Source organism: Trachemys scripta, chromosome 16, assembly GCF_013100865.1.
Source record: "Trachemys scripta elegans isolate TJP31775 chromosome 16, CAS_Tse_1.0, whole genome shotgun sequence".
NCBI classification, from domain to species: domain Eukaryota; kingdom Metazoa; phylum Chordata; order Testudines; family Emydidae; genus Trachemys; species Trachemys scripta.
Window position 1 is genome coordinate 24,759,610 of NC_048313.1, and position 23,502 is coordinate 24,783,111.

The 23,502-nt window shown below is 49.7% G+C and overlaps 1 protein-coding gene across 6 annotated transcripts in view; it reads left to right on the forward strand.

The window, feature by feature from the left end:
* Nucleotides 1–23,502, forward strand: part of MAP2K7 (mitogen-activated protein kinase kinase 7) — a 62,784-nt gene that overhangs the window by 37,671 nt on the left and 1,611 nt on the right. For 3 of the 6 annotated variants that reach the window (XM_034791900.1, XM_034791901.1, XM_034791906.1), the window contains 3 exons: nt 4,633–4,678; nt 7,586–7,719; nt 7,981–8,700. In XM_034791900.1, the coding sequence (XP_034647791.1) occupies nt 4,633–4,678; nt 7,586–7,719; nt 7,981–8,098 (298 nt within the window). In that variant the 3' untranslated portion in view covers nt 8,099–8,700. Of the gene's footprint in view, nt 1–4,632; nt 4,679–7,585; nt 8,701–19,968; nt 20,189–23,502 lie in introns of those variants that run through there. The other 3 variants (XM_034791903.1, XM_034791904.1, XM_034791905.1) reach the window with 3 other exon arrangements.

Sequence of the window (23,502 nt, forward strand, 5' to 3'; positions counted from 1 at the left end):
GCAGCTGGAGGTAGGAGACTGGCTGCACTGAATGCCTGGGGGGCAGGGGGCATGGGGAGAGAGTGCAGGGGGCTAGGGCCATGAGGGAGGTTAGAGGAGATGGGGATACATGAGCATCAGCATAAGCGCTCGGAGGATAAGGGGTGCATGAATAGGGCCATGTGATGTGCAAAGTGCTGTTCGGATCTGTGCTGTAAGGGTCCATATGGGCGGTTAGCTCAGGATGGAGCTGTTGCCTTCCCAAACCTGAGGTCTGGCCATGCCACACTGGCTTTGCTCACACTCCCTAATCCATGTGCAGGGCTGAACCCTGGCAGAACAGTGTCGCCAGCCTGGGGCTTGGCCCTTCCCAGCACTGGGGTAGAGCGGGCAGCTGGGGTTAAGGCTCTCATTAAAGTTGCTAATCACCAGTTGTACCCACTAGAGCAGGGGCTCTCAACCTTTCCAGACTACCGTACCCCTTTTAGGAGGCTGATTTGTCTTGCATACCCCAAGTTTCAACTCACTTAAAAACTACTTGCTTACAAAATCAGACATAAAAATACAAGTGTCACAGCCACAGTACTACTGAAAAACTGCTTGCTTTCCCATTTCCCCCATAGAATTGTTATACCAAGAAAAGAAAAACCAGCAGGATCTTATTAAAGGGGATAAGGCAATATGCCGCATTTATTGTGAATACAGAAAGAATCATAGTGAGCAGTCAGTTATAACTATAAGATTCCATTCAATTTCACATTCATTCACACACACGCAGGTTCTGCAAGGTTGTTATCACAGTTACCAGCCTTAGAGTTGCTCATGCCAAGCCACTGGCCAGGTGGCCTGGACACGAGGAGGGAGCAGGGCCTTATCAGATTCACATCTGATGCTCCTGGAAGTTGGTTTGCAGAATCAGTTCAGGGTCTGTTCTCATAGGGATCCATCCTCATGTATTTGCCTCGTCATGCTGTTCTCATGTTTGAAGTGGTAATCAATGACTGGTCTCACGTTTGAAGTGATAGTCAATCACGCAGATGGCACAGCAATGCCGGAATGACAGTATGTTGTTACCTTGTTCTTCGGCCCTTCTGTTCTTGGGGCAAGTACATCCTCAGGGTTATCAGGCTATCTCGTCCACTGTATTCTTCAGCCAAACGGTCTTATTTTAAGGCTGGCACCTCAACCTTTAATTTTTCATTCCTCATTCAATCACACGTACAATCACACTCACACTCCAATGTGTATCCTGTCACATCTGCGTTTTATCACTGACCCATCCTTTAACATAACCATTCTGAAATCAGTGGGGCATGGCAGACTTCAATAAGTCTATTCATCCCACTTGTTACATCTAAAAGGAAACAAACAAGATAAGCATGCAAGAGCGGGGGGTTCACAAAGCTTATTCTGGAGTTCAGGAAAACAAAGTTGTACCAGCCATAAAGGCCAGCTGTTATCTTGTAACTGTTAGAACAATCTCTTAGTCTCTGGATGTGCGTCTACAATTAACAATTGGGGGGAGGGGTAGCTCAGTGGTTTGAGCATTGGCCTGCTAAACCCAGGGTTGTGAGCTCAATCCTTGAGGGGGCCACTTGGGGAGCTGGGGCAAAATCAGTACTTGGTCCTGCTAGTGAAGGCAGGGGGCTGGACTCAATGACCTTTCAAGGTCCCTTCCAGTTCTAGGAGATGGGGTATCTCCATTATATATATAACACTGACCTTGTAAAACTGACAGGCAGTTTCAATCAACCCAGACTCAACAGGGTGGCTGAGAACCATATTTCTTTCTAATGGTCAGGCCAAATTCTGGGGTCTGCTGTGGAGTCACTCTTTCTTACGTTTCCCATATCAGAAATATACCAGTTATCAGTCTAGTCCAACATAATTATAAAATAAACCAATTAACATAGAAATATGATACTTACATTTCAGTGTATAGTATATAGAGCAGTATAAACATATTGGGTGTTTGAAATTTTAGTTTGTACTGACTTTCCTAGTGCTCTTTATGTTGCTTGTTGTAAAACTAGGGAAATATCTAGAAGACCTGTGTGAACCCGGGGGTACACGCCCCCCTGGGTGAGAACCACTGCAGTAGAGGGGGTTTGGAATGTAAGGGTTTCTTGGTTGACAAGCCAGCGTGCTGGGCTGCACGGCTCTGGCTGAACATCGCACTGACACACACCCACGGGGCACAGCTCAGGTCACTCACAGGACCAGAGCCATCCCGGGGCCTTTGCCTCACGCAGCACTGACATCTGCCCCTTGGCTGTTGACAGACCTTTTTTTTTGACCCTGACACAGCTGCATGGTGGGGGCAAGGCGGGAAAGCCTCCTAGAGCCCCACATGGCAGTGAGCACCCCCTGGCACTCCCGCAGGAACTGGGGAGTCCCAGGCTGGAATTCCAGCTGAGGAGTCTGGAGACTCAGGTCTTTCACAGCCCCTGTCCCTCACACGGATTTCAAATGGCAGTGGCCAGCTTCTATCTGACCCTGTTCTACACTGCACTGAACAGCTCACTGGGCACTGGGATGGCGAAGGAGGAACTCAGGGAGGTGCTGCTCTGTTGTGACAGTCCCACAGCCAGCTGGAACTGCCATGTGCCCCTGTGCTGCACACAACAGCCTTGGAGAGCTTCTCAGCTGGGGCAGAACCCCCGTCGCCTGCACCAAAGCACTAGGCCGTGATGCCTGAGCTAACGGAGAATCTCTGCTATTTGTTAGCAGTGTAAGGCCCAGGACAGCCGGGGGAACCACAAGAGGTACATGGTGCACATACACACCAGCCTGTTCATTACACACTTGCTGTGATAAACACAGCTGGCCCTCAGAACCCAGCTGTTCAGCTCTTACTTCTGACATCAGCGTCAGAAATCCCTGTGCACCAAGTGCTTCCACCCTGTAACTTCCACAGTCTTTGCTCGGGCTTGTCTGAGATGGGATCTTGGGACCTGTCATTCCCAAATCCAGAATTCTCCTCCGAGAGCAACAGGCCCCTCAGTGACTGTGGCACCCCCTCCTCATATGGGACTTTATTCACGGGGATTGAAGTGGGCTCCTCCCTACCACCAGCTGAGCTGGACAAGGCTCTGAATGGTTTAACGGCAGGACACGGCCGAACAGTTCGACTCCACTTCAAGGCTTGGATTGGGAATATCTTTCTGTATTATTCCCTGATTGTTCTAAACTTACATATACACTGACAATACGGCTTTACTTGGTGTTTGTATATGTTTTCTCTTTCTTTATGTAGGAATTAGATGCAGTGCTCCTGTCAGCTAATGTCTAAGTTATCATCTGTAAAAAAAAATCTAGCGTGCCTAGGTAGCCCCTGGAATCATGGTTAACCCCCCCCCCCCCAATCTGAAATGATCCCCAGCCACTGGATGCTCTAGGCTCTCCCCTCCTTGCCTTACCGTTCAGGCCTCTCTGCGATTGCCTTCCAGGAGACTGGGCATGCTTAGCACTGGGGTCTGGGAGGGGTCAGCCTTCTCAGCACACACAAGGGGCCTGGGACTGGTACATCTGGTCAGACACAGTGGCTGTGTACACAAGGGCCAGACATCCGGGGGGGCTGGTTCGGTAACAGATAAATCCCCATCTCTGCCCTTGGCAATGACTCTTCCTAGCCAGATGCTTGGTCTGGGGGTAGAGCACTTGCCTAGGCCCTAGGACACCCAAGTTCAAATCCCTGCTCTGTCCCAGCCTCCCTGGGTAACCTTGAGTGAGGCTCAGGGCCTGCCCTGTATGATGGGGTAAGAACACTTCCTTCCTCCGGGGGGAGTGTGAGGATGAATGTGTTAAAAGGATTGTGAGGAGCCCAGTGTCAAAGTTAGATTCAGGACTCACAATTTGTTAGACCACTCTGTTTATTAGCACAGCGCTCTGCTAATACACTCAGATAATGTGAGCACCATGCAAGACCCACACTACCTTATTTTATACAGATAAAAAGGGCGCGAACTTAACAAGAGGACAAGGAAAGCAGAACTGACAAGTTTACCTGAGGCTAGACATACATATTCAATTTCCTTACTAACTTTTACAGATCTCCGGTTAATGTTCCACCATTAGCTTAAGTGGACTCATTGTTTATGCCTTAATGTTTCTTTTCCTGACACCTGTATTTCAACATTCCTTATTTCTGCTTAAAGGTACATACAGCATTTCTTTAATCCATTCTATTTTTACAATAAAATTAATTCTACTTTCACACCAGTTAAGCACTGGACCTGGAGTAGGTGACATCTCTGTACATCCGCACTGAACCCTGGCCTGTCCTGTTTGCAGGATGCTGTTAGCTCCCTAATTCCCAGGTTCTTGGGCACTCAGCCTCGTAAGCTGCTCGGTCCCCCACTCTACCACCAGGCCTTTGTTCTCATGCCATTAAGCAGCAAAGCCTACACTGCCTGGCCATAGGCGAGGTGCCTCCCAAGGGAAATAGCAGAAACCTAAGTGCTTGGGACAGTTCTGTGCTGGTGGGAAAGGCCTGTGTGCTAGGGAGCTCTCACAATCACTCCGGCGATAAGGGACAAAACAAGTTTCTTGAGCTTGACTGGCCTCTCGTGGCTGAGATTATTGATGCTCCGAAGCCCAGAGGGTTGCATGTGGAGATGGCCAAGACTCTGTATGTGTTTTCTCTCTTTTTAGCCTTACTAAAGATCACAGGAAGAGACCAAAGTACAACAAGCTACTTGTGAGTATCTGACACAGAAATCCGACCTCCCGTCTCCCCGAGCTGCAGGGAGAAATGCCTCAAATAAGGCCCCAGCTGCGACCCCCCCTGCCCCATTTCATGCTGTACCAGGGTGAGCCTAGCAGCAGGTTCACGGAAGGCCTTGGTGTGATACCACATACTGCACACAAGGCTGGGGGGGCCCTCTGGGTTGCAGGGAGATCTCGGCCGCAGTCAGGCTGCAGTGAGTCCGTCGGTCTATTTAAACATTTGCACCACTGCAGCGCCTCTACATCAAGCTGAATAAGCAGCAAATACGAAATTTAGTATTTCCCACTTCGAGTGAGTGGGGTCTAATGGTTAGAGCAGTGGGTTGGGAGTCAGGACTCCTGGGTTCTAAGCCCTGCTCTGGTGGGGGAGTAGGGTCTAGTACAGGGGTGGGCAAACTTTTTGGGCCAAGGACCCCATCTGGGTGGGGAAATTGTATGCAGGGCCAGGGCAGGGGGTTGGGGTGGGAGGGAGTGTAGGGTGTGGGAGGGGGTGCGGTGTGCAGGAAGGAGCTCAGGGCAAGGGATTGGGGCAGAGGAGGGGTGTGGGGTGTATGAGGGGGTTCAGGGAAGGGGGTTGGGGTGCAGGAGGGTGCAGGGTGCAGGCAGGGGGCTCAGGGCAGGGAGATGGGGAGTGGGGTACTGGAGGGGTTGGTTCAGGCTCCGGCCTGGCACCGCTTACCTCAAGGAGCTCCAGGGTGGCAGCAGCATGCACCGGGGCCAGGGCAGGCTCCCTGAACGCCTGCCCTGTCCCTGGCCCCGCGCCGCTCCAGGAAGTGCTGCGGCCCCTGGGGGAGGGGGGGTGGAGGGCTCTGCGTGCACTGCCCTTGCCGCGCCTCCAGGTACCTACCCCGAAGCTCCCATAGAATCATAGAATATCAGGGTTGGAAGGGACCTTAGGAGGTCATCTAGCCCAACCCCCTGCTTAAAGCAGGACCAATTCCCAACTAAATCATCCCAGCCAGGGTTTTGTCAAGCCGGGCCTTAAAAACCTCCAAGAAAGGAGATTCCATCACCTCCCTAGGTAACGCATTCCAGTGCTTCACCACCCTCCTAGTGAAATAGTGTTTCCTAATATCCAACCTAGACCTCCCCCACTGCAACTTGAGACCATTGCTCCTTGTTCTGTCATCTGCCACCACTGAGAACAGCCGAGCTCCATCCTCTTTGGAACCCCCATTCAGGTAGTTGAAAGCAGCTATCAAATCCCCCCTTCATTCTTCTCTTCTGCAGACTAAACAATCCCAGTTCCCTCAGCCTCTCCTCATAAGTCATGTGCTCCAGACCCCTAATCATTTTTGTTGCCCTCCACTGGACTCTTTCCAATTTTTCCACATCCTTCTTGTAGTGTGGGGCCCAAAACTGGACACAGTACTCCAGATGAGGCCTCACCAATGTTGAATAAAGGGGAACGATCACGTTCCTCGATCTGCTGGCAATGTCCCTACTTATACAGCCCAAAATGCCGTTAGCCTTCTTGGCAACAAGGGCGCACTGTTGACTCATATCCAGCTTCTCGTCCACTGTGACCCCTAGGTCCTTTTCTGTAGAACTGCTACCTAGCCATTCGGTTCCTAGTCTGTAGCGGTGCATGGGATTCTTCCGTCCTAAGTGCAGGACTCTGCACTTGTCCTTGTTGAACCTCATCAGATTTTTTTTGGCCCAATCCTCTAATTTGTCTAGGTCCCTCTGTATCCGATCCCTACCCTCTAGTGTATCTACCACACCTCCCAGTTTAGTGTCATCTGCAAACTTGCTGAGAGTGCAGTCCACACCATCCTCCAGATCATTAATAAAGATATTAAACAAAACCGGTCCCAGGACCGACCCTTGGGGCACACCACTTGAAACCGGCTGCCGACTAGACATGGAGTCATTGATCACTACCCGTTGGCCAGGGTTCCCCATTTCCGGCCAATGGGAGCTGCGTGGGGCGGTGCCTGGAGGCAAGGACAATGCACGTGGAGCCCTCTGCCCCCCCTCCTGAGGGCCGCTTCTGAAAGTGGCGCGGGGCCTGCGGTGCCACAGAGGGCAGTCCTGCGGGCCGTAGTTTGCCCACCCCTGGTCTAGTAGTTAAAGATGGGGGATGGGAAGTCAGATCCCTGGGTTCTATTCCTGATATGGGGAGAGGAGTGCAGTTTAGATGGGGGCCTGGGAATTGGGACTCCTGGGTTCTGTCCCCAGCTCTGGGAAAGGAGTGGGGTCTAGTGGTTAGAACGGGGGGGCTGAGAGTCCTGGGTTCTGTTCCCACTTCTCCCACTGAGTTTTTGTAATGCCTTGGACAAGCCTGTTCTCTTTGCCTTGGTTTTACTCATCTTTTAGTTCTTTTTCTTTAACATGAGTCCCCCTCCTCTGTCCACTGTGCCATCCTGCTCTCCCCTGCCCCACCCCGAGCTGCCCTGCCGCCACATACTCACTCAGAGCTACTGCCTGCTGCAGTGTTGCAAAACTCATTGCAGAGAGGAGCACTGACAGATGGCAGTATTCTGCACGTCCTCGAGCGGTGTGCGTGGCTGTGTGTCCATGATTACATGTCTCGGGGGGGGGGGGGTGCATGTGTGTTTGTCCCCCTGATTCCATCTCCCGTAAGGAATACTTGTGTGTTTTTTGACTCTCTCTCTCTCCCAGGCAGTGTGTGTCTCTGTGAGTCCATCTCCCCCATGGCGTGTGCATGTGTGTCTCCGTGAGTCCATTCCCCCCCGGGGGGGGGGTGTCCCTCACTCCTTCCTCCCCGCATGGTGTGTGTGTGTCCCCACACTGCTAGCGGGCTGTGTCCCTCCTCCAGCCCTATCCCCCCAAGATGCTATGTTCCCCCCAACTCCCCACCGTCTCCCATTCCTATGGGTGTTCATGCTCAGGGTCCCTCTGGCTTCCCTTCCAGGAACACAACTTCATCAAGCGTTACGAGACACTGGAAGTGGACGTGGCGTCTTGGTTCAAAGACGTCATGGCCAAGACAGAGTCGCCCCGCACGAGCAGCATCCTCAGCCAGCACCACCTGCCTTTCTTCACCAGGTAGCCACACGGCCAAAATGATGAGCCAGGGAGGGGGCCATACCAGCGAGAGCTTACGGCCGGTCACCGCCACAGGGTGGGGACGGGGAGGAGACCCATGGCAGCCGACCCCCCCCACACCTTTGCAAAGCAACTCTTCTGAGGCTTGGTTGAACCGTTCATTTCACCCGCCCTCCTCGCTCTCTCCTCCAGTGTTGTCAGGGGAAGTGGGAGGTTGTTTGTTTTCTCTGGAGTGTGGGTTTATTGCTTCCCTTCCGCTAGAGTCCTTGTGTCTCGGGCACCAGCGAGCCGACGAAGACAAGTCCCTCTCTATCTCTGTCCCATGTCCCCTGGATGGGAAGGCTCTTTCCAACTTGGCTCTGCATCTCCAGCTGGGTGAGAGAAGGCCCTTTCCAGCCTGGTCCTGCATCTCCAGCTGCTTGAGAGCCTGCAGCCTGCATCCCAGCCAGATGAGAGAAGGCTCTTTCCAGCCGGCCCTGCATCTCCAGCTGGATGAGAGATGGCCCCTTCCAGATGTGTCCTGTGTCTCAAGCGAGATGAGAGAAGGCCTGTTCCAGTCCTGTCCCTGCATCACTGGCTGGACGAGAGAAGGCTATTTCCAGCCCTGGCTTGCGTCTCCAGCTGGAGAAGAGAGGGCTCTTCCCAGCCCTGTCCCTCAACCTCCTTAAGACAAGAAGGCTCTGCTGGGAACCTCATACTTCCCTTGGTCCTGAGAGGCGGCACGTCACCTGTTTATGCCTCTCTCTTCACCCCTCCTGCCCCCCGAGAGACTTGGGGAATGGGGAAGGGAGGCTGGGACCCTCACTCATGCACTGTGAACAAAGACACACACATTTTTTTTACTACTTATTTATTAAGTTTGGACTCTGCAGGGCTGCGGGCTCCCTGCCATGCCCGTCCGCCAGCCACCTGCATTGTTGTTTTATGTCTCTCTTACTTTTCTCTCGTGTTTTGGGATTGTATTGGGGGAGGGGAATGGTGGGGGAGGGGGCACCCGGGGCGTGCGGCTTCAGACTTCACCTAGGAGCTCAGCCCTTGCTCTCTTTTCAGTTAATTTTATTTTTCCTTGGGGGTGGGGCAGGGGTGGGTTTGAGGATTATTCTCGCCGGAAGCAGCTCAGCTGAAGTGATTTATGCTGATGATTTTTTTGTTAATTCTGTTTTTGATCTCAGGGGTTTTCCTGTTTCCTTTTTTTTTTTTTTTTCCTTGGAGTGCGAACAAAAGTTTTTTGTGTTTCTTCTGTCCGCGGCTTTGTATTTACCAAAGTGATCGCTGGGCTGCTGAGCATTGGGAGAACATGGCTGCATGTTGTTTTTCTTTTGCTATTTAAAAGGAGGGCGTGAAAGTGCAAAAAAAAAAAAAAAGGTTAATTCTAGGGGGTAGAAACAAGTGTTTGCAGCCTGCAATCTCCTCCAACCGCGGCAGCTGCGGAGTTGTAAAAATCAAAGACACTAATGAAACTTGAAGTTGTTCTTTTCCCACCTCCTTCCTTTCAATCTTGTCAGAGCCCTGGGTTTATTCAGGCTTGTCCTCAGCTGGTGTGAAGGGCATAGTGGCCACCAGTGGCATGGTGCTGGTTCAGCACAGCTGCTGTAAGCTCCTGTCTGGCTTCGCCGGAGCTACGCAGGTGTATGCCGGCAGATGTGAATCAGTGCAGCCGTGACATCAGCGGAGCTACGCTGCTTGACATTGGCTGGAGGAGGTCAGCCTGGCTCCACCAGCCTCCTCGATTTACGTTTGCTGAGGATTCGGCTGTTATTTGGTAGCATGTCACCTCTTTGGAAGCCTGGGGGTGTCTTGGGGGAGGGGGCTCCAGTCAGAGCTTTTTGGGGGGGTTGTTGATTGTTTGATTTTTCACATTCATTCTGATTCGCTGGGGACGGCAGGTGCCCTCAGCAGCTGTGGGAAGCAGGAGGTGGGGAGCGTAATCCTGAAATCATGTGGGATGAGATCCAGTCTCCAACCTCCCTTGACTCAGCCTCCGAACGAGGCTGTGTAGCTCACAGGGGCTGCGTGTGACATTCAGCCCATTTTTAGCAGAGATCTCGTTTTTTTGCCTCTAGAAGGACTTGTGTTTGCTTCCTCTCCCACGCGGAAGGGAACATGGCATGGGCTCCCCTCCAGCAGGTTTGGGTTAGGCTCACCATTTTGCAACTCCGGGCAGGACTGGGCTCTGCACTGCCCTTGCTGCTGGCTGGGGGAGCTGTACGTCGCTCTGACAATGCCCCAGGTGCTCAGATCCTACCATGATGGGCAAGTTGCTTTACAGATCCCAACCCAAAAATAGTGACATGGAGAAGGTCAGGTGCCGAGCAGATTTGGGCTGCAGAGTTCGTTGAGATTCTGAGTCCAGCTGGCAGCTGAGAACCATATTGCACTGTTGGCCCCCATTCCTCCAGTCCAGCAATAGATAGAAACCTCCTAGCAAAGGGGCCCACAAGCTGCAGGGTGGCAGGGTGGCAGCACCCATCTTGCCAGGCCAGGTCTTTTCTGTCCAGCACAGTGGGTGGAAACGTGGACACAGCTGCCTGGCAGTGCCTTGCACAATGCTCCGTTCTGTCTTGGGTGGGGCGGACCTGGGACAGCAGTTAAGCATCTGGGTAAAGGAAAGTGTGTATATTGGGTAGGTATGGGATTGCTGGTCTGGCTCTGCAAGGGGATGCCAGAGAGCATCCGGGGCAGGAGGTTGGGCACAGAGACCAGCAAAGTGCCTGCTTTATCTCAGGCATCAGCAGTGGAGCATTCTGCTGTCCCCACAAGGTCAGCAGAATAGGGAGGCAGGAAGGATCTTCAAACCCAAATGCAAGTTCTGGCACAATACACCCCAGAGCCCCTCTTTCCCCACAGACAGGAGCTGAATGGGAGAGACAGGCCTGCACTAATGTGGCAGCCTGGAAACCCATCGGGCTGTTGGGGTGGGAGGAAGAGGAGCCCCTCTGCCTTATGGAGCGGGGGCATGTCTCCTTCTCGGGTCTCCAGGGAGAGCTTACAGCTGTTTGGATCATCAGTGGTGGATGGCTGTTAATAAAACAGAAGAGGAGCGGAGAGCAGCTGGCACAGGGAATGAGGGGAGCCCTCAGCTTCCAGCACACAAAGCAAAATCAGAACGGTTGTCAAAGAAGCTGTAAACGCAGTGCAGGATACCACGTATGGCCATTTCTGGGTGACTTTCTAGATGCCCTGAAGATTAGCCCTGGCCCAAGCCCTCCTTTGCCACCACCTCCCATCTCTTCACAAAGGGCTTGGCGAAGACTTCCCGCGGAACCCATCATTCCACCGCTCTGAGGAGCTGGAGCCTCTGGCATAGCATTGCAGAAAAGCACGGCACTGCCAAGCCAGCTCTACTCCATCCTTGCAAAGAAAATAGCCCTTGTGAGGCATTAAGGAGTTGTTGGTGTTGAATCCAGTCCTGCCAGTCTATTTTCCCTCGCATCTCTCCTGCTAAGAGTCACCATTGCCACCAGTCACTGCAGTGGACCTTTGCAAGAGCATCCAGCAGCTAGATCAATACAGTTTAACTCATCCTCACAATGCGGCTGGCATGGAATTTCCTAGCTGCAGATGGAAATTATGGGGCCAGCTGTATCCTCAGGAATCTAAGTCCTAAGAGCTATAGATTTTAGCTTGTTCTGTTTCTAAATGTGGAAGAGGCCCTCAGTCTAAACAGTGAGAATTCTGTTCCAGTGTGGATGCAGAATAGACTCAACAGGGTCCAAACTCTACTGCCCTGTGGTAGGCCCAGGGCGAAAGGAGAGAGTCCTTTGGTGGCACTTTCAGAAGCTGCTGCTGATTGGTGTAGTGGTGCGTTACAAGATGTAAAGGGAACTAGTTCTCTAGCCTCAAGGACTTGCAGTCTAAGGAAGACAAGATAGATGGGGATGAGACATGGGATGACAGTGAAAAAGGGGCATGGAGAGAGCATTGTTGAAGGAAAATGAGAGAGAGGATTTCTGGCACAGAAGGTCGGAAGGGTTTGTTACTGTAAATAGGAAGGTGTGGGGAGGCTGTTGGTGAACTTGGAAGCAAAGTATGTTGGGGATGGCAGTGAGTTTTAGGGATGCTTTGATTTGGAGGCGGAACAGGTAGCGCTGGATCTGCAGTCTCAGCTTAGTGAGGAAGTTTCAAAAGTTGAAGAGCAAACTAGGCCAGAGAGGATTGTGCAAAAGGGAGATTAATCCGGGGCAGGGAGCAGAGTCTTGTAGGGGAACCCAGTAGGAAGCTATGGAATGTAAAGCCATGTTTTACCCTCCACGGGTTGGGTGGCACTTGTGCCTTGCTCCAACTCTTGGCCCAGTGTCAGTCAGTGACAATCAAACCACTTATTTACCTCAGCAGTTGATGTTTCAAGTCGTGGGTTTGAGTGACAGAAGAGAGAGTTAAGTGCGGAACTCACTATAGCAATTTGGCCAGTGTCCGTCACTCCCTGGCATTAGCATGTTGCAGGGACTCCCAGGAAGGTTACTGGTGTACACTGGCTGTCCCTGCCCCTGGAACTACCTTTCCATATGATGCACGTAACAGCTTCCATGCCATTTGCCACATGCACCCAAGAGACACAAGCAAAGGCCACTCCACAAAGAGGACGCATTTGTTTTTGAGGTCAGGAGAAAGCTGTTGAGGGTGTTGCCGAGTGGGAGAGCATGAAAAGGAGAGAAGAGGATTTTCATGGACCAGACAGGACATATTGACTGGAGGTCCATCTACTGTGGAACTGGAGTGGCCTGGATGGGCCTTTGTAGTGGAAGGGGTGGAGTTTTACAATGCAAATATCCTCTGGAGAATCCAGCACGTTATCCACACACAATGACCACTGAAGGGAAGGTGTAAACAGCTCAGTCTCATTAACGAAAAGAAGGTTAAGAGGTGACTGACCATGGTCTGTAAGTACCTTCTCAGGGAGCAGATTTCTCAGAACAGAGGGCTCTTTAATGTAGCAGGCAAAGGCAGAATGAGATAGAATGGCTGGGAGCTGAAGAATTCCAACTGGAAATCAAGGCCCAACTTTTTAACAGGAATGGGGATGAACCAGTAGAACAGCTTGCCAAGGGCTGAGATAAATGCTCCATCACTTGGCGTTTCTAATTGCAGGCTGGACGTCCATCTAAAAGACACACTCAAGCCCAACCACAAATTAGTGGACTGGATGCAGGAATCCCTGGGTGAAGCTCTGCCGGATTTTTTGATGATCTGATGGTCCCATCTTGCCCTATAGTCTATGAATAGCCAAAAGGGAAGTAGATTGCAAATGGGCAAGGGTCAGGAGGCCCAGCACACAGCCTTCCACTGTTCAGTGGGGATTTGCTGCAGTTTGGCAAGGCACATTGGGCTGGGTGGAGAGCAGAGGTGAGAATCAGAGGTTCGGGTTAGAACGCCGAGTGAAATGCAGCCCGTGCAGGGCAGAGCAGCGGGGACGGAATGTGTCTTTGGATGGTAGGATAAAGTGGAGATGGTGAGCAGAAGTAGAGAAGGGATTAGTGGAGAAGTGGAGAAGTAATTGCAGTTGATTCTTGGGGAAATGGTTTAAAATGCATTAGCAGGAAGCTGCCACAGAATAGTGTCAGTGGCAGGAATCGGGCTCTTCTTTGGCGCATCCAACTAGCGATACCCTCTGGCATGGCTGATCGTCTCCAGATCCAGCATTTAGGAATTTTGTGCCTGTGTATCTAATGAAGCATCTAGGCGGATGCTATGGCAGAGCGCTTTTCGGCGGGATCCGAGCAGTACCATGAACAGCAGAGCAGCAAACACTGCAAAATCATCCTTCGAGGAACCTCAAGATGCCTCAAGAGGCTCCTCACCAGGCAAGCTTCACATTTGACAACCACCCAAAAAACAGCCACCCGATCTGATGAGGCAGAGGTTTTCAGATTGGTTTCTTGTTGCTATTCAAACCCCTCTCGCTCTGTTTGATTAACAGCCACAGCTGTGGGTAAAATTCATTTACCAGGCAGCCCAAGAAGTCTTCAACACAATGACATTAGGCGTGCAAGGATTTGATTGTATGTGAATTTCAGCCAACAGAGAACCAGAGTCCACTACTCTCAACCCCTAATGTTCAAAAAACATAGATCAGGACCTTCAAAATCATGAGATTAGTTTAAAAATCAGATGATCATTTGGGGTTTCTTTTCATTTACCCTCTGGCTTTTGAGCCTTTAGGAGGGGGTCTCACTGTCAAGCTTTTCTAGGGCTAAAAATTCCTAAAAAAGCTGAGATTCTCATGTAATCACAGGACTCCAGAAGCTGGGGGCTTTAAGATATCAAATATTGCAATAAAAATACGGGACTTGACAACACTGACCTGAACCTCAGCTACTGTAAATCAGTGTCACTCTGTTGACTTCAGTGGAGCGATGCTGATTTACACCAGTGGGGGATCTGGCCCCATTGACTCTAATGGAATGATGGCCATTTACACCAGCTGGAGATTTTCCTCATTGACTGCAGTGGAGTGACACCAATTTACACCAGCCGGGATCTGGTGGAATCGGTCTTCGATTTTTAACTACTAAGAGTCAGATTTTTTTCATGTGCTCAGCTCCCCAAAACCAGGGCCAAGTCTTCATCAGAGCACCTGTGTAGGCACTTACCTGACATGACCCCTTGTTCCATGGATGCTGTTGGGTGCTGAGACCTTTTGAAAATCCAGATGTTTCATTTCAGTGCTGACATGAGAGCTGAGCTCTTTAAGGAAATGTGGCCTTTAAGGCAGGTCTTTTCGAAGGAGACCCTTGGCTCTCGGGTTCAGGGCCCTGTTTTACTAGATGCTGCACAGACACATAGTGAGAGATGGTCCCTGCCCCGAAGACCTAACAGTCTAAATAGCCAAAAGGAGGGTGGGGAAACTGAGAGCCAAGGACACCCAGCAGGTCAGTGAGAGAGCCAGGAGTAGAACCCAGGCTTCCTGAGCCCCACTCCAGTGCCCCAGTTAGAATCTGATCCTTCCAGCTCTACCCTTGAGGCTGACCCTGCCTCATTGATGTATGTGATTTCAATGGGGCTGTTAATATGGGCCTCTCTTCCACAGAGCAGTTCAATGTCTACTTGGATCTTGCTGGTTTGGGGCGCTGAGGTGCTGTGCTAGGGTGACCAGACAGCAAGTGTGAAAAATCGGGATGTGGGTGGGGGGTAATAGGAGCCTACATAAGAAAAAGACCCAAAAATCGGGACATTCCCTATAAAATCGGGACATCTGGTCACCCTATGCTGTGCTGAATTGGTATCTTGAGTGAGGGTTGCTAGATCAAAGCAGTTATTGGCTAAGTGCTGAGACTGGATTGGATCCAGGATTTTTGCAAGGCATCACAGTTTTGTAGCGGGCAGGGGTTTGCGAAAGTACTGGCTTCCAATGAGGAGTTGTAACCTCAGAGTTTGCAAAATTGCTTCCAGTTGTCTTAGAATCGCTGACTGGTAGGGGGCGCAGTCCCACCCCCTTTCACTTCAGCTGAGATCAGGCCCTGCCTCTTAAGGGGAAACAGCACCACTTTTCACTCAATGTTTCTGACATTCCCACAATGATATAACCTAGATTGAACACAGACCCCATGGGTGGGGATGCGGTGGACGACAAAGATTTTTTCAATAGTTTAAACGTTGGGATGTTTTTTCAAGGAGAAGAAGAATTGCCAGGATGGTTGGGGGGGAGGGTAGAAAAATGCAGTTTTATTGCATTTTTTTAAATTATTTTTTTATGTTTTAATTTAGAACAAATCTCTGTTAATATTATTTTAATCCAGGTGGTTAAGTGTTTTTTAATCGCAGACCTGACATCTGCTCTTATTATTTTATTATATTTTTTCTGTGTGCGCGTGGGGTGTGTGTGTGTGTGTGTGTGTGTGTGGGCAGGTGTGTGCATGCATTCAACTGGGGATTTTAAAGAAAACAAAAAACAAACAAAAAAATTCATGCCAAAGGTAGGGCAGAGAATAGCTGGATAGACAATTATATTCTAGGCATTAGCATTTCACTATATTATCTATATATTATATTATATTATTATTATTATAAATTCGCATGTTAAAAACTAATAGGCGTAACTTCTGTCTTATATGGAAAGAGACTTTAGCTTTTGATCGCTTGTACATTCGGTCACTCATCTGTCTTGATCCTTGGAGAGCTGACCTGAATCTAATAAGCTTTAGTAGTTTCACCAAGGTGGGGCTACTGGCTTTGTATCTTTTAGTAGTCACCAAAAAAAAGGAAAAGAAAAAACCTTGGGTGCAATTTTCAAAAGCACCTAAATAATCCAGGAGCCTAAGTCTTATTTTCAAAAGTGATTTCGGCACTTAGAGGCCTTGTCATTATTGAAGGTCAATGGGCTCTTAGGGCACTTTTGAAAATCGAACCCCCTGTCTTTTAAAAAGGTGTCATTTGGCCAAAGTTGAGCAGAGAGGTCTGGAAGCAGAATGACTGGCAGTCCTAGATCACGACAGCAAAAATCAATTCAGGGTACAGGGGGCACCACCAATCTGTGTCTTTACATTTCTTGCAGAGCTGGCTGATTCTTGCATCGAAATCCACCCTTTAACATTAACGTTACAGCGACACCAGGATTCTCACTCGCCGGCTGTTTAGCTTTAAGTTTGCTCAAATATCCCTTTGCCCTTCCCTCCTCACTTTCAGTAATTGCAGGAAATCAAAACCTTACAAATTATTTATTGGCCGTCAGAAACTTTTTGCGTGTGTTTTATGTGTCCTTTAAATGTATTGTATTTTTTTTTAAATCTTCCCCCTTTCCTTTACTTTTTGTGGGGTATATTGATATTTATCTAGCTGTCTCTCGATGTATATAGAGAGATAGATAAATATCAATATACCCAGATGTATATTTTGCTTAGAGCTGGTATGTGGAGTGAGGAGTAGGTCGGTGGAATTTTATTGGGGGGAATTGAGCATCCATAAACTCGGGAGAGAGATTTCCTCTCTCATGTGATTTGGCAGCTCTACAGATAAAGTCAGATGGTTTCTTTTTATTCTCTCACTGTGCAGTGACATTTTAAAGAAGTGATTATAGCTGGGAGCCAAAAAATCTTTGCCCCTTAAAAGATTTTCCTAGAGTGCCGTGAATGGATATGGGGGCATTTAAATGGAACGTGGGATCTGCTTCCCGCCTTGGAAACTCTCTGAGAGGCTTACAGGCTGACAGCTCAGAAGAAGGGGGAGGGGAGTTATCGGGGAGCCAGCCTCCCACTGACTGTGATGGGCGCTGGGTCTGGCCTGCGGTGAATGAGGGCCGGGAAACAATGATAGCAGGTCTAGAGGACAGTTGGGATTAGCACAGAGTGGGAGGAGCAAGAGTGTGGAAGTAGGAGTAGCTGGGGGGTTTGGGCATGGCCAGGATGTGTGGGAGGGGCCAGAGGAGGAGCAAACAGTGCAATCAAGGAGGAGGGTATCTAAGCAGGGAAAATTACTTCCCCAAGCTGGGATTGTAATGAATGCTGAGAGCCAGGATCCAGCATTTAGGCCATGGGAAGGACAGTGGGGGGTTCTGATGGGTTTCCCCCTTCTTTACTTGAGGCAGGAAACACCGGCTCCCACTTCCATTCTCTGGCAAGCCCAGCATATGTTCAGGGCTTTTTTGGTAGTGTATAAATAATGCTGGTTTTTTTACGTTGCGATTTAATTTTACACCAGTGTTGAAAAAAAGCCATTACAATAGGGGTTGGGTGGGGTTTTTGGTTTTGTTTTGTTTCATTTTGTAGCATCTAAATGTGTTAGCAATGCCAAAGCATTTAAAGATTTTAATGGGGCGGGGCAAAGAAAGCGGCACCGTGGCATTTTCAGGGCATCGCCTGGTTTATTAAAACTGCCTTGGATTTTGTCCAGTGTAAATTTCTCCACCCTCTTCCCCTCCACCCCCTTGACAGGGTAGGGAGAGTTAAACTGCGCCTCCTGTTGGCCGAGTAGAGGAATGTTCTCAGGTGTGAAGCTGATCTCCGCTCACAGTGCTGGCTTAAGGCCTCAGAATCACAGAAGTCACACTTGACCCCTATGTGAACTGGGAGTCAGGACTCCTGGGCTCTGTCCCCAGCTCTGGGAGGGGAGTGGGGTCTAGTGGTTAGAGCAAGGGAGCACTAGGAATCAGGACTCCTGGGTTCTGTTTTGAGCTTTGGGAGGAGAATGGGATCTAGTGATTAGAGCAGGGGGTATTGGGAGTCATGACTCTCGGCTTCTATCCCCAGGTCTGGGCTCTAGTGTTTGCGGTAGGGAGGACTAGGAGTCAGGACTCCTGGGTTCTGTTCCCGGCTCTGGGAGGAAAATAGCGTAGAGCAGGACGACTGGGAGTCAGGAGTCCTGGGTTCCTAGGCCTTGTGACGAGATCAATTTCGCTTTGTGTGTGTGTGGTTGTTATGATGGTTTGCGATTTATGCGACGCTGAATTATTTCCTAAATCCCAGGATCTTGAAGGAGGCAAACTCTCAGCCTGCAGCATTGGGTCGTGCAACATTCATCCCCCTTTTTGCAAATGTTAAGTGTGCTTCGTGACTTTCAAAAGAGCGAATCTGCGTCAAAGGGGTGGTGGAAGGGCGGAATCTCCTGCGCAGATATTGTTAAAAAAAGCATCTTTTGCTAAACTTTCCTCTGGAAGACTGCATCTTCCCTAGCAAACAAGGTGTCTTAACGCATGTTGAATAAGATTCCAGCAGCTTATAGTTTTCACACGTGTTGGCAGATTGAGGGGGATGCCTCGACCTTCTGGTTTGTGTGAAAACTACACAGTGCTTTGTCTTCCCTAGGATCTTACATAACACGGAGTAAGAACACACCTTGTTTCTTAGTGAAGACACCGGCCACTGTCAGAAGACAGGGTACTGGGCTAGATGGACCATTGATCTGACCCAGTTTGTCCATTCTTAACTGATGGAGCTCATTGGGATAATAGACCTGTGGAACACCAGTCCCCAGCTTGGAAGGAGCGCTCTCTCCCTTCCGAATCCAGGAATCACGTTGACATGTTCACGGATTGTGTATGTTATCCCTGAGCATGGGCGTCTTACCTGGCTCTCCCAAGGTGTCTGCAGTAACTTTACTGATTCTTAGTCCCCTTTTCTCCCTCACTTGTAGTCCAGACGACATGTCAAGGTGGTTGTCCCTCTGCTACCAACCAAGCTGGTCTGGTTAGTCTCAATGGGTTTCTTGGATTTAAAAAAAAAAAAAAAAGAAAGAACAAAAAACCCACAAAATATTTTAAAAGGAAATTGTTGCTTATTTTAATAGGTTTTTTTTTTACTCTGTTGTTTGTAGAAACCCTCTTAGAAGCTTGAAAATAAAAAATTCTTTCCCTAAATGGTTGTCTCTTTTCACTCAGCAAATGTCTCAGTATGAAACCTTCTGTTTCTACAACCTCTTTCTTCCCAAAGTGATTGAATCCATAGGGATCTCCTTGCCCAGCAGTGAAATGCAGCCCCGTCTGGGTGAGATGCCCCAGTTTTTTAATGGCACACGGCAATGCTCCACAATGGGCAGCCCTGAAATGCAGCCCCCTCTCAGCTGAGATACAGCAGCTGTTTAATGGCACACAGGAATCACTCATGCAGCGCTGAAATGCAGCCACCTCTGCGTGGGATGCTGCAGCTTTTTAACAGTTGCATAGCAACCGTCTGCAAGTCAAAAGGTGAAGAATCATGGCTTGATTTGAAAATGGAAGGGGGTGGGGATTAGGGTGACAGAAGGTAATTTACTCATGTTGGAATTAACCCAAACATGGGGATTAACTGAATCTTGAGTAGGATAGCGCCACGAGCTCCTTACTGACCCTAAGCAAGGACCTTGGTTTTATGTTTCATTGGAAAGGCTAAAGCCTATTTACCAGGGAATTGATAATGTTCTTCCTCTGGATTCAAAAATAAAACTGTATCTGGAGAGGTGAGTTGAATTAAAGGTCAGATCTGATAAAGTGCTAAAACGGAAAACCATTTTTACACCATGTCTGGGGCAGCTACATAGATTTTTGCTACATTTCCAGAAATTGTTCTCTTGCCGAGGACCCCCACTGTCTGTTAAAATGACAGCTCTGTTCATGAAACAAAATAATTTTCTGTTACCTGTGAGGGTGGGGCTTCCAACTGATTTGTTTAAAAAAAATTCATGCTAATTAACACAGAAATCGGTGCAAAAATAATCATTTACAATTTACCTTTCCAGTAACGTTTTTGTTTGATTGGTTGGGTTTTTTTTGTGTATGCGGGTGTCTGTGCTCAGAGGGATTTAAATGTACAATTTTTACCATTCTCATGCCTCTTCCTAAAGGGATGGAGGAGCCAGTTGATAGGGCACGGGATTGAGAACCAGGACTCCTGGGTTCTATTCCAGTGTCTGCATCACTGTGCCACTGTAGGTAAGTCACTTCACTGCTCTGTGCTCAGTTTCAGTCTTACCAACCTCAGGAGTTCAAAAAGCGTGAGTCAGGCCCTGAAAAATCAGGTGATTGGTTTAAAAATCCAGAGGTGTAGGTTGTGTTTAATAATAAATGTTTGACGGGTGTGTGTGTGTGTGTGTGTGATTTGCCTTCTGGGTTTTGAGCCAGCAGGAGGTCACATTTTCACGCTTTTCTCCTCAACCACAAGGGCCAGAAACTTTTTTTTTTTAATGAAAACTGAGATTCTCACTCAATCACCTGGCTCCTGGAGCTGGGGCTTTAAGAAAAGCACCAAATACTGCAAGGCTCATGACAAAATCCTGAGAGTTTCAGCACTACAGTTTTTAGCATGTTTGGGTCTCTCCGAAGGGATGGATGGGTCAATTGAGAGAGCCCAAGATTTCCAGGTAAGACTCCTGGGTTCTGTTCCTGGCTCTGCGTCACTCTGTGGTTATAGGTAAGTGTGCCTCAATTTCTCTCTTGCCAAATTGGGCGTGTGCAGGAAATGAGGCTGATCTGTCTTGTTAATGGGAGTTGCTCGGAACTTTAAAAAGCATCCACAGTTGGGGCCAGTTTCCCCACACGTGGGGGTGCGCAGAATCTGTCCAGAGGTGCCACCGTGGGAGCTGCTGGGGGCTTGTGTACTTTTGAAAATTCTTTACATTCCCAAATGGGAGCTGAGTCCCGGACAAGCTGCACCCTCTCCATATATCTCACAAAAAGCCCTTTGCAAACAAATTCTTTTAAGATTTGCTTGGGTGTCTGCCTCTCACTGTGCCATCAACTGAGGCCTCCCTTGTCAAGCAGCATCGGAGGGGGGGGAAATATCCATGTTGTGCATAAATTGTGGCAACAGGGTGTCAGTTGTCAAGAGCCCTAAGCTTTTAGTCAGTAGCAGCAGTTGCTGAGCAGCAGAGGTAGGTGGAGCAGCCTTGAGAGGGGTTTAGTTGAAATGCTTTTTTGCAATGGCTTGTTTTGCTGGAGAAGTTAAATGCAGTCTGTTCATCAGGGCCCAATCCAGCACTTAGTCCCAATCAGGATCGAATCCTTAACAGGGGCGGCTCTATGTTTTTTGCTGCCCCAAGCACGGCAGGCAGGTAGCTTTCGGCCTGCAGGAGGTCTGCTGGTAACACGGATTCAGCGGCATGCATGCTGGAAGTTCACCAGTCCCGCGGCTAGCTGCCGCCGAATTGCCGCCGAAGCCGCGGGACTGGTGGACCTCCCGCATGCATTCCGCCGAACTGCTGCCCTCACGGCGACCGGCAGGCCGCCCTCTGCGGCTTGCCCCCCCAGGCACGTGCTTGGTGTGCTGGTGCCTGGAGCCGCCCCTGGTCCTTAAACAGCCCTGGGAAAACATCCATCATTTTAAAATTGTCCCAAACTGTCTGTCTTCCTCCATAGCTGCAGGCTTCAATGCAGATGTCCACTTTTTAAAATTGGAGGGGGTGCAGAGAAGAGCCACCAAAGCGATCTGAGGAGTGGAAAAGAAGAGTCTGGTTGGCTCACCAAAAAGAAAAGCAGGCGGTGACTTGATTATGTCGTAACACACTGGGCTCTAACGGGCTCTTCAGTCCAGTGGTGAAAGATAGAACAAGAGCCAATGGTGGGAAGTTAAAGCCAGACAAATTCCAAATAGAAATAAGGCAGATTTTTAACGGGAGGGAGATTGATCAGTGGAACAAATTCCTAACGGAAGAGGTGGATTCTCCAGCTCCCAACGTTTTCAATCCAGACTGGCTGCCTTGCTGGCCGGTGCATTAGCCAAACTCAAGTTCTTGGGCTCAGCAGTAAATGGGTGAAATACACAATGGCTTCTGCTATACAGCTCAGACCAGACAATGTAACGATCCTTTCTGGCTTTAACCTCTGTGAATTCTACCTCCTGCATTCCCCTGGTAAATGATTTCAGCATCTGTCCTGATGCAGGAATCAGAACCATGCCTCAGCCTCTAGGTGAGGTGGTTGCTATGGCTGCAAACAGAGCTGGACGGAGCCCCTGCTCCCTGGGCTGGATAGTTCTTTTCTCCTCCTGCTTCCGTGAGATCCTGAGCTCCCGGGACAGGAATGCCCCGAATTTGAGATTTGCCCAACTGACAGTAGCTGAAGCTTGACACCCCCAGTCTTGTTCTAGATGCAGCGGGACTGGCCTAGCTTGGGCAGAGAGATGAACGGCAGAAGGGTGTTCCCGTCCAATCCAGGCTCCAGGGACAGAGGCCGGCTGGTTTCCTTCTCTCCCATCTAGTTTTAACCTCCGTGTCAGTGTGGTTCTGTGCACAAGCGAGCCAGCAGAAATGACCCTTTCTAACACCCAGCTGGGCTCCTGCCCATGCGTGCGTCAGAGCCAGATCTGCTGCCTAGAGTGACAAACTGCAGAGCCAATGCAGCTATGGGGAGAGTGATCTGGAGTCTTCACCTGTCAGTTGCCCCTGTGCATTACCCTTGATATCAATGGGGCCATGCAGGGGTTACTGGGGGCATCATGGGGGGGGGGGGAGCACAGGAGTTACTGAGGATAGAATGGTTAGTGATTGGGTTCCTGACACTGCAAAGAAGCTTTTAATAAAAATCCAACCTTTATTGTTATTCCTGACAGGTTTAAAAATCCCCTTTAGCAAAACAACTTCTGGGGCCTAAAATGAGAAGCAACAGGGTCCAGAGAGCAGCTGGAGCCAGTCAATGCTAAAGCACAGGGCTGGGGGTCAGGACTCCTGGGAGGGCGGGCGGATCTAGTGTTTAGAGCTGGAGGGAATAAGCTAGCGGACAGGACTCTGGGAGGGCAGTGTGGTCTAGTAGTGAGATTGAGCCAGGACTCCTGGGTCCTATTTCCAGCCCTGAGTGGGGGGTGTGGTGAGGGTCCTAGTAGTGGAGTAATAATTGGGCCTACAAAGTTCCCGCTCTTGGGAGCCTAACTGGGAAAGTGGATAAAAGTTCATAACGTGTCACAACAACCTATAACAACTAAGGCTGATGGGAAAAGCTGCAAAAGGGAGACAGACAGACAGAATCAGTCCAAACAAAAAGCCTCCTGATATCACTCAAGGATTGTGTTACGATCATGCCCGGTAAACAATGGGCGTGTGGGACCAGACGTCAATGAAGTAAAAATTGGTGTGTCAGAATTTAGGCTTTGTTGGGGAACAAAATCCTGAGGGGATGGGCTAGGCCACCTATGTCTCCCTTTGGGGGTCCTTAAAAAAGGGGTTTTGGGTGGGAAATATGGTTGTGGAAGTGGGAGCCAGAGTGCAACAAGTGCTGAGGGGAAGGAGCGAACTTCATCGTCATGGCTGCCACCCCCGCCCGAGATGCACCGTGACACGACTGGGCCTTCCTTGTCCTGCTCCTAAGAGGTGTCCAGGCCAGAGAGAGTGACCCAGACGACATCGTCACCTGCACTGGCTCCGGCTAAATCCCGACCCCACCTGGGA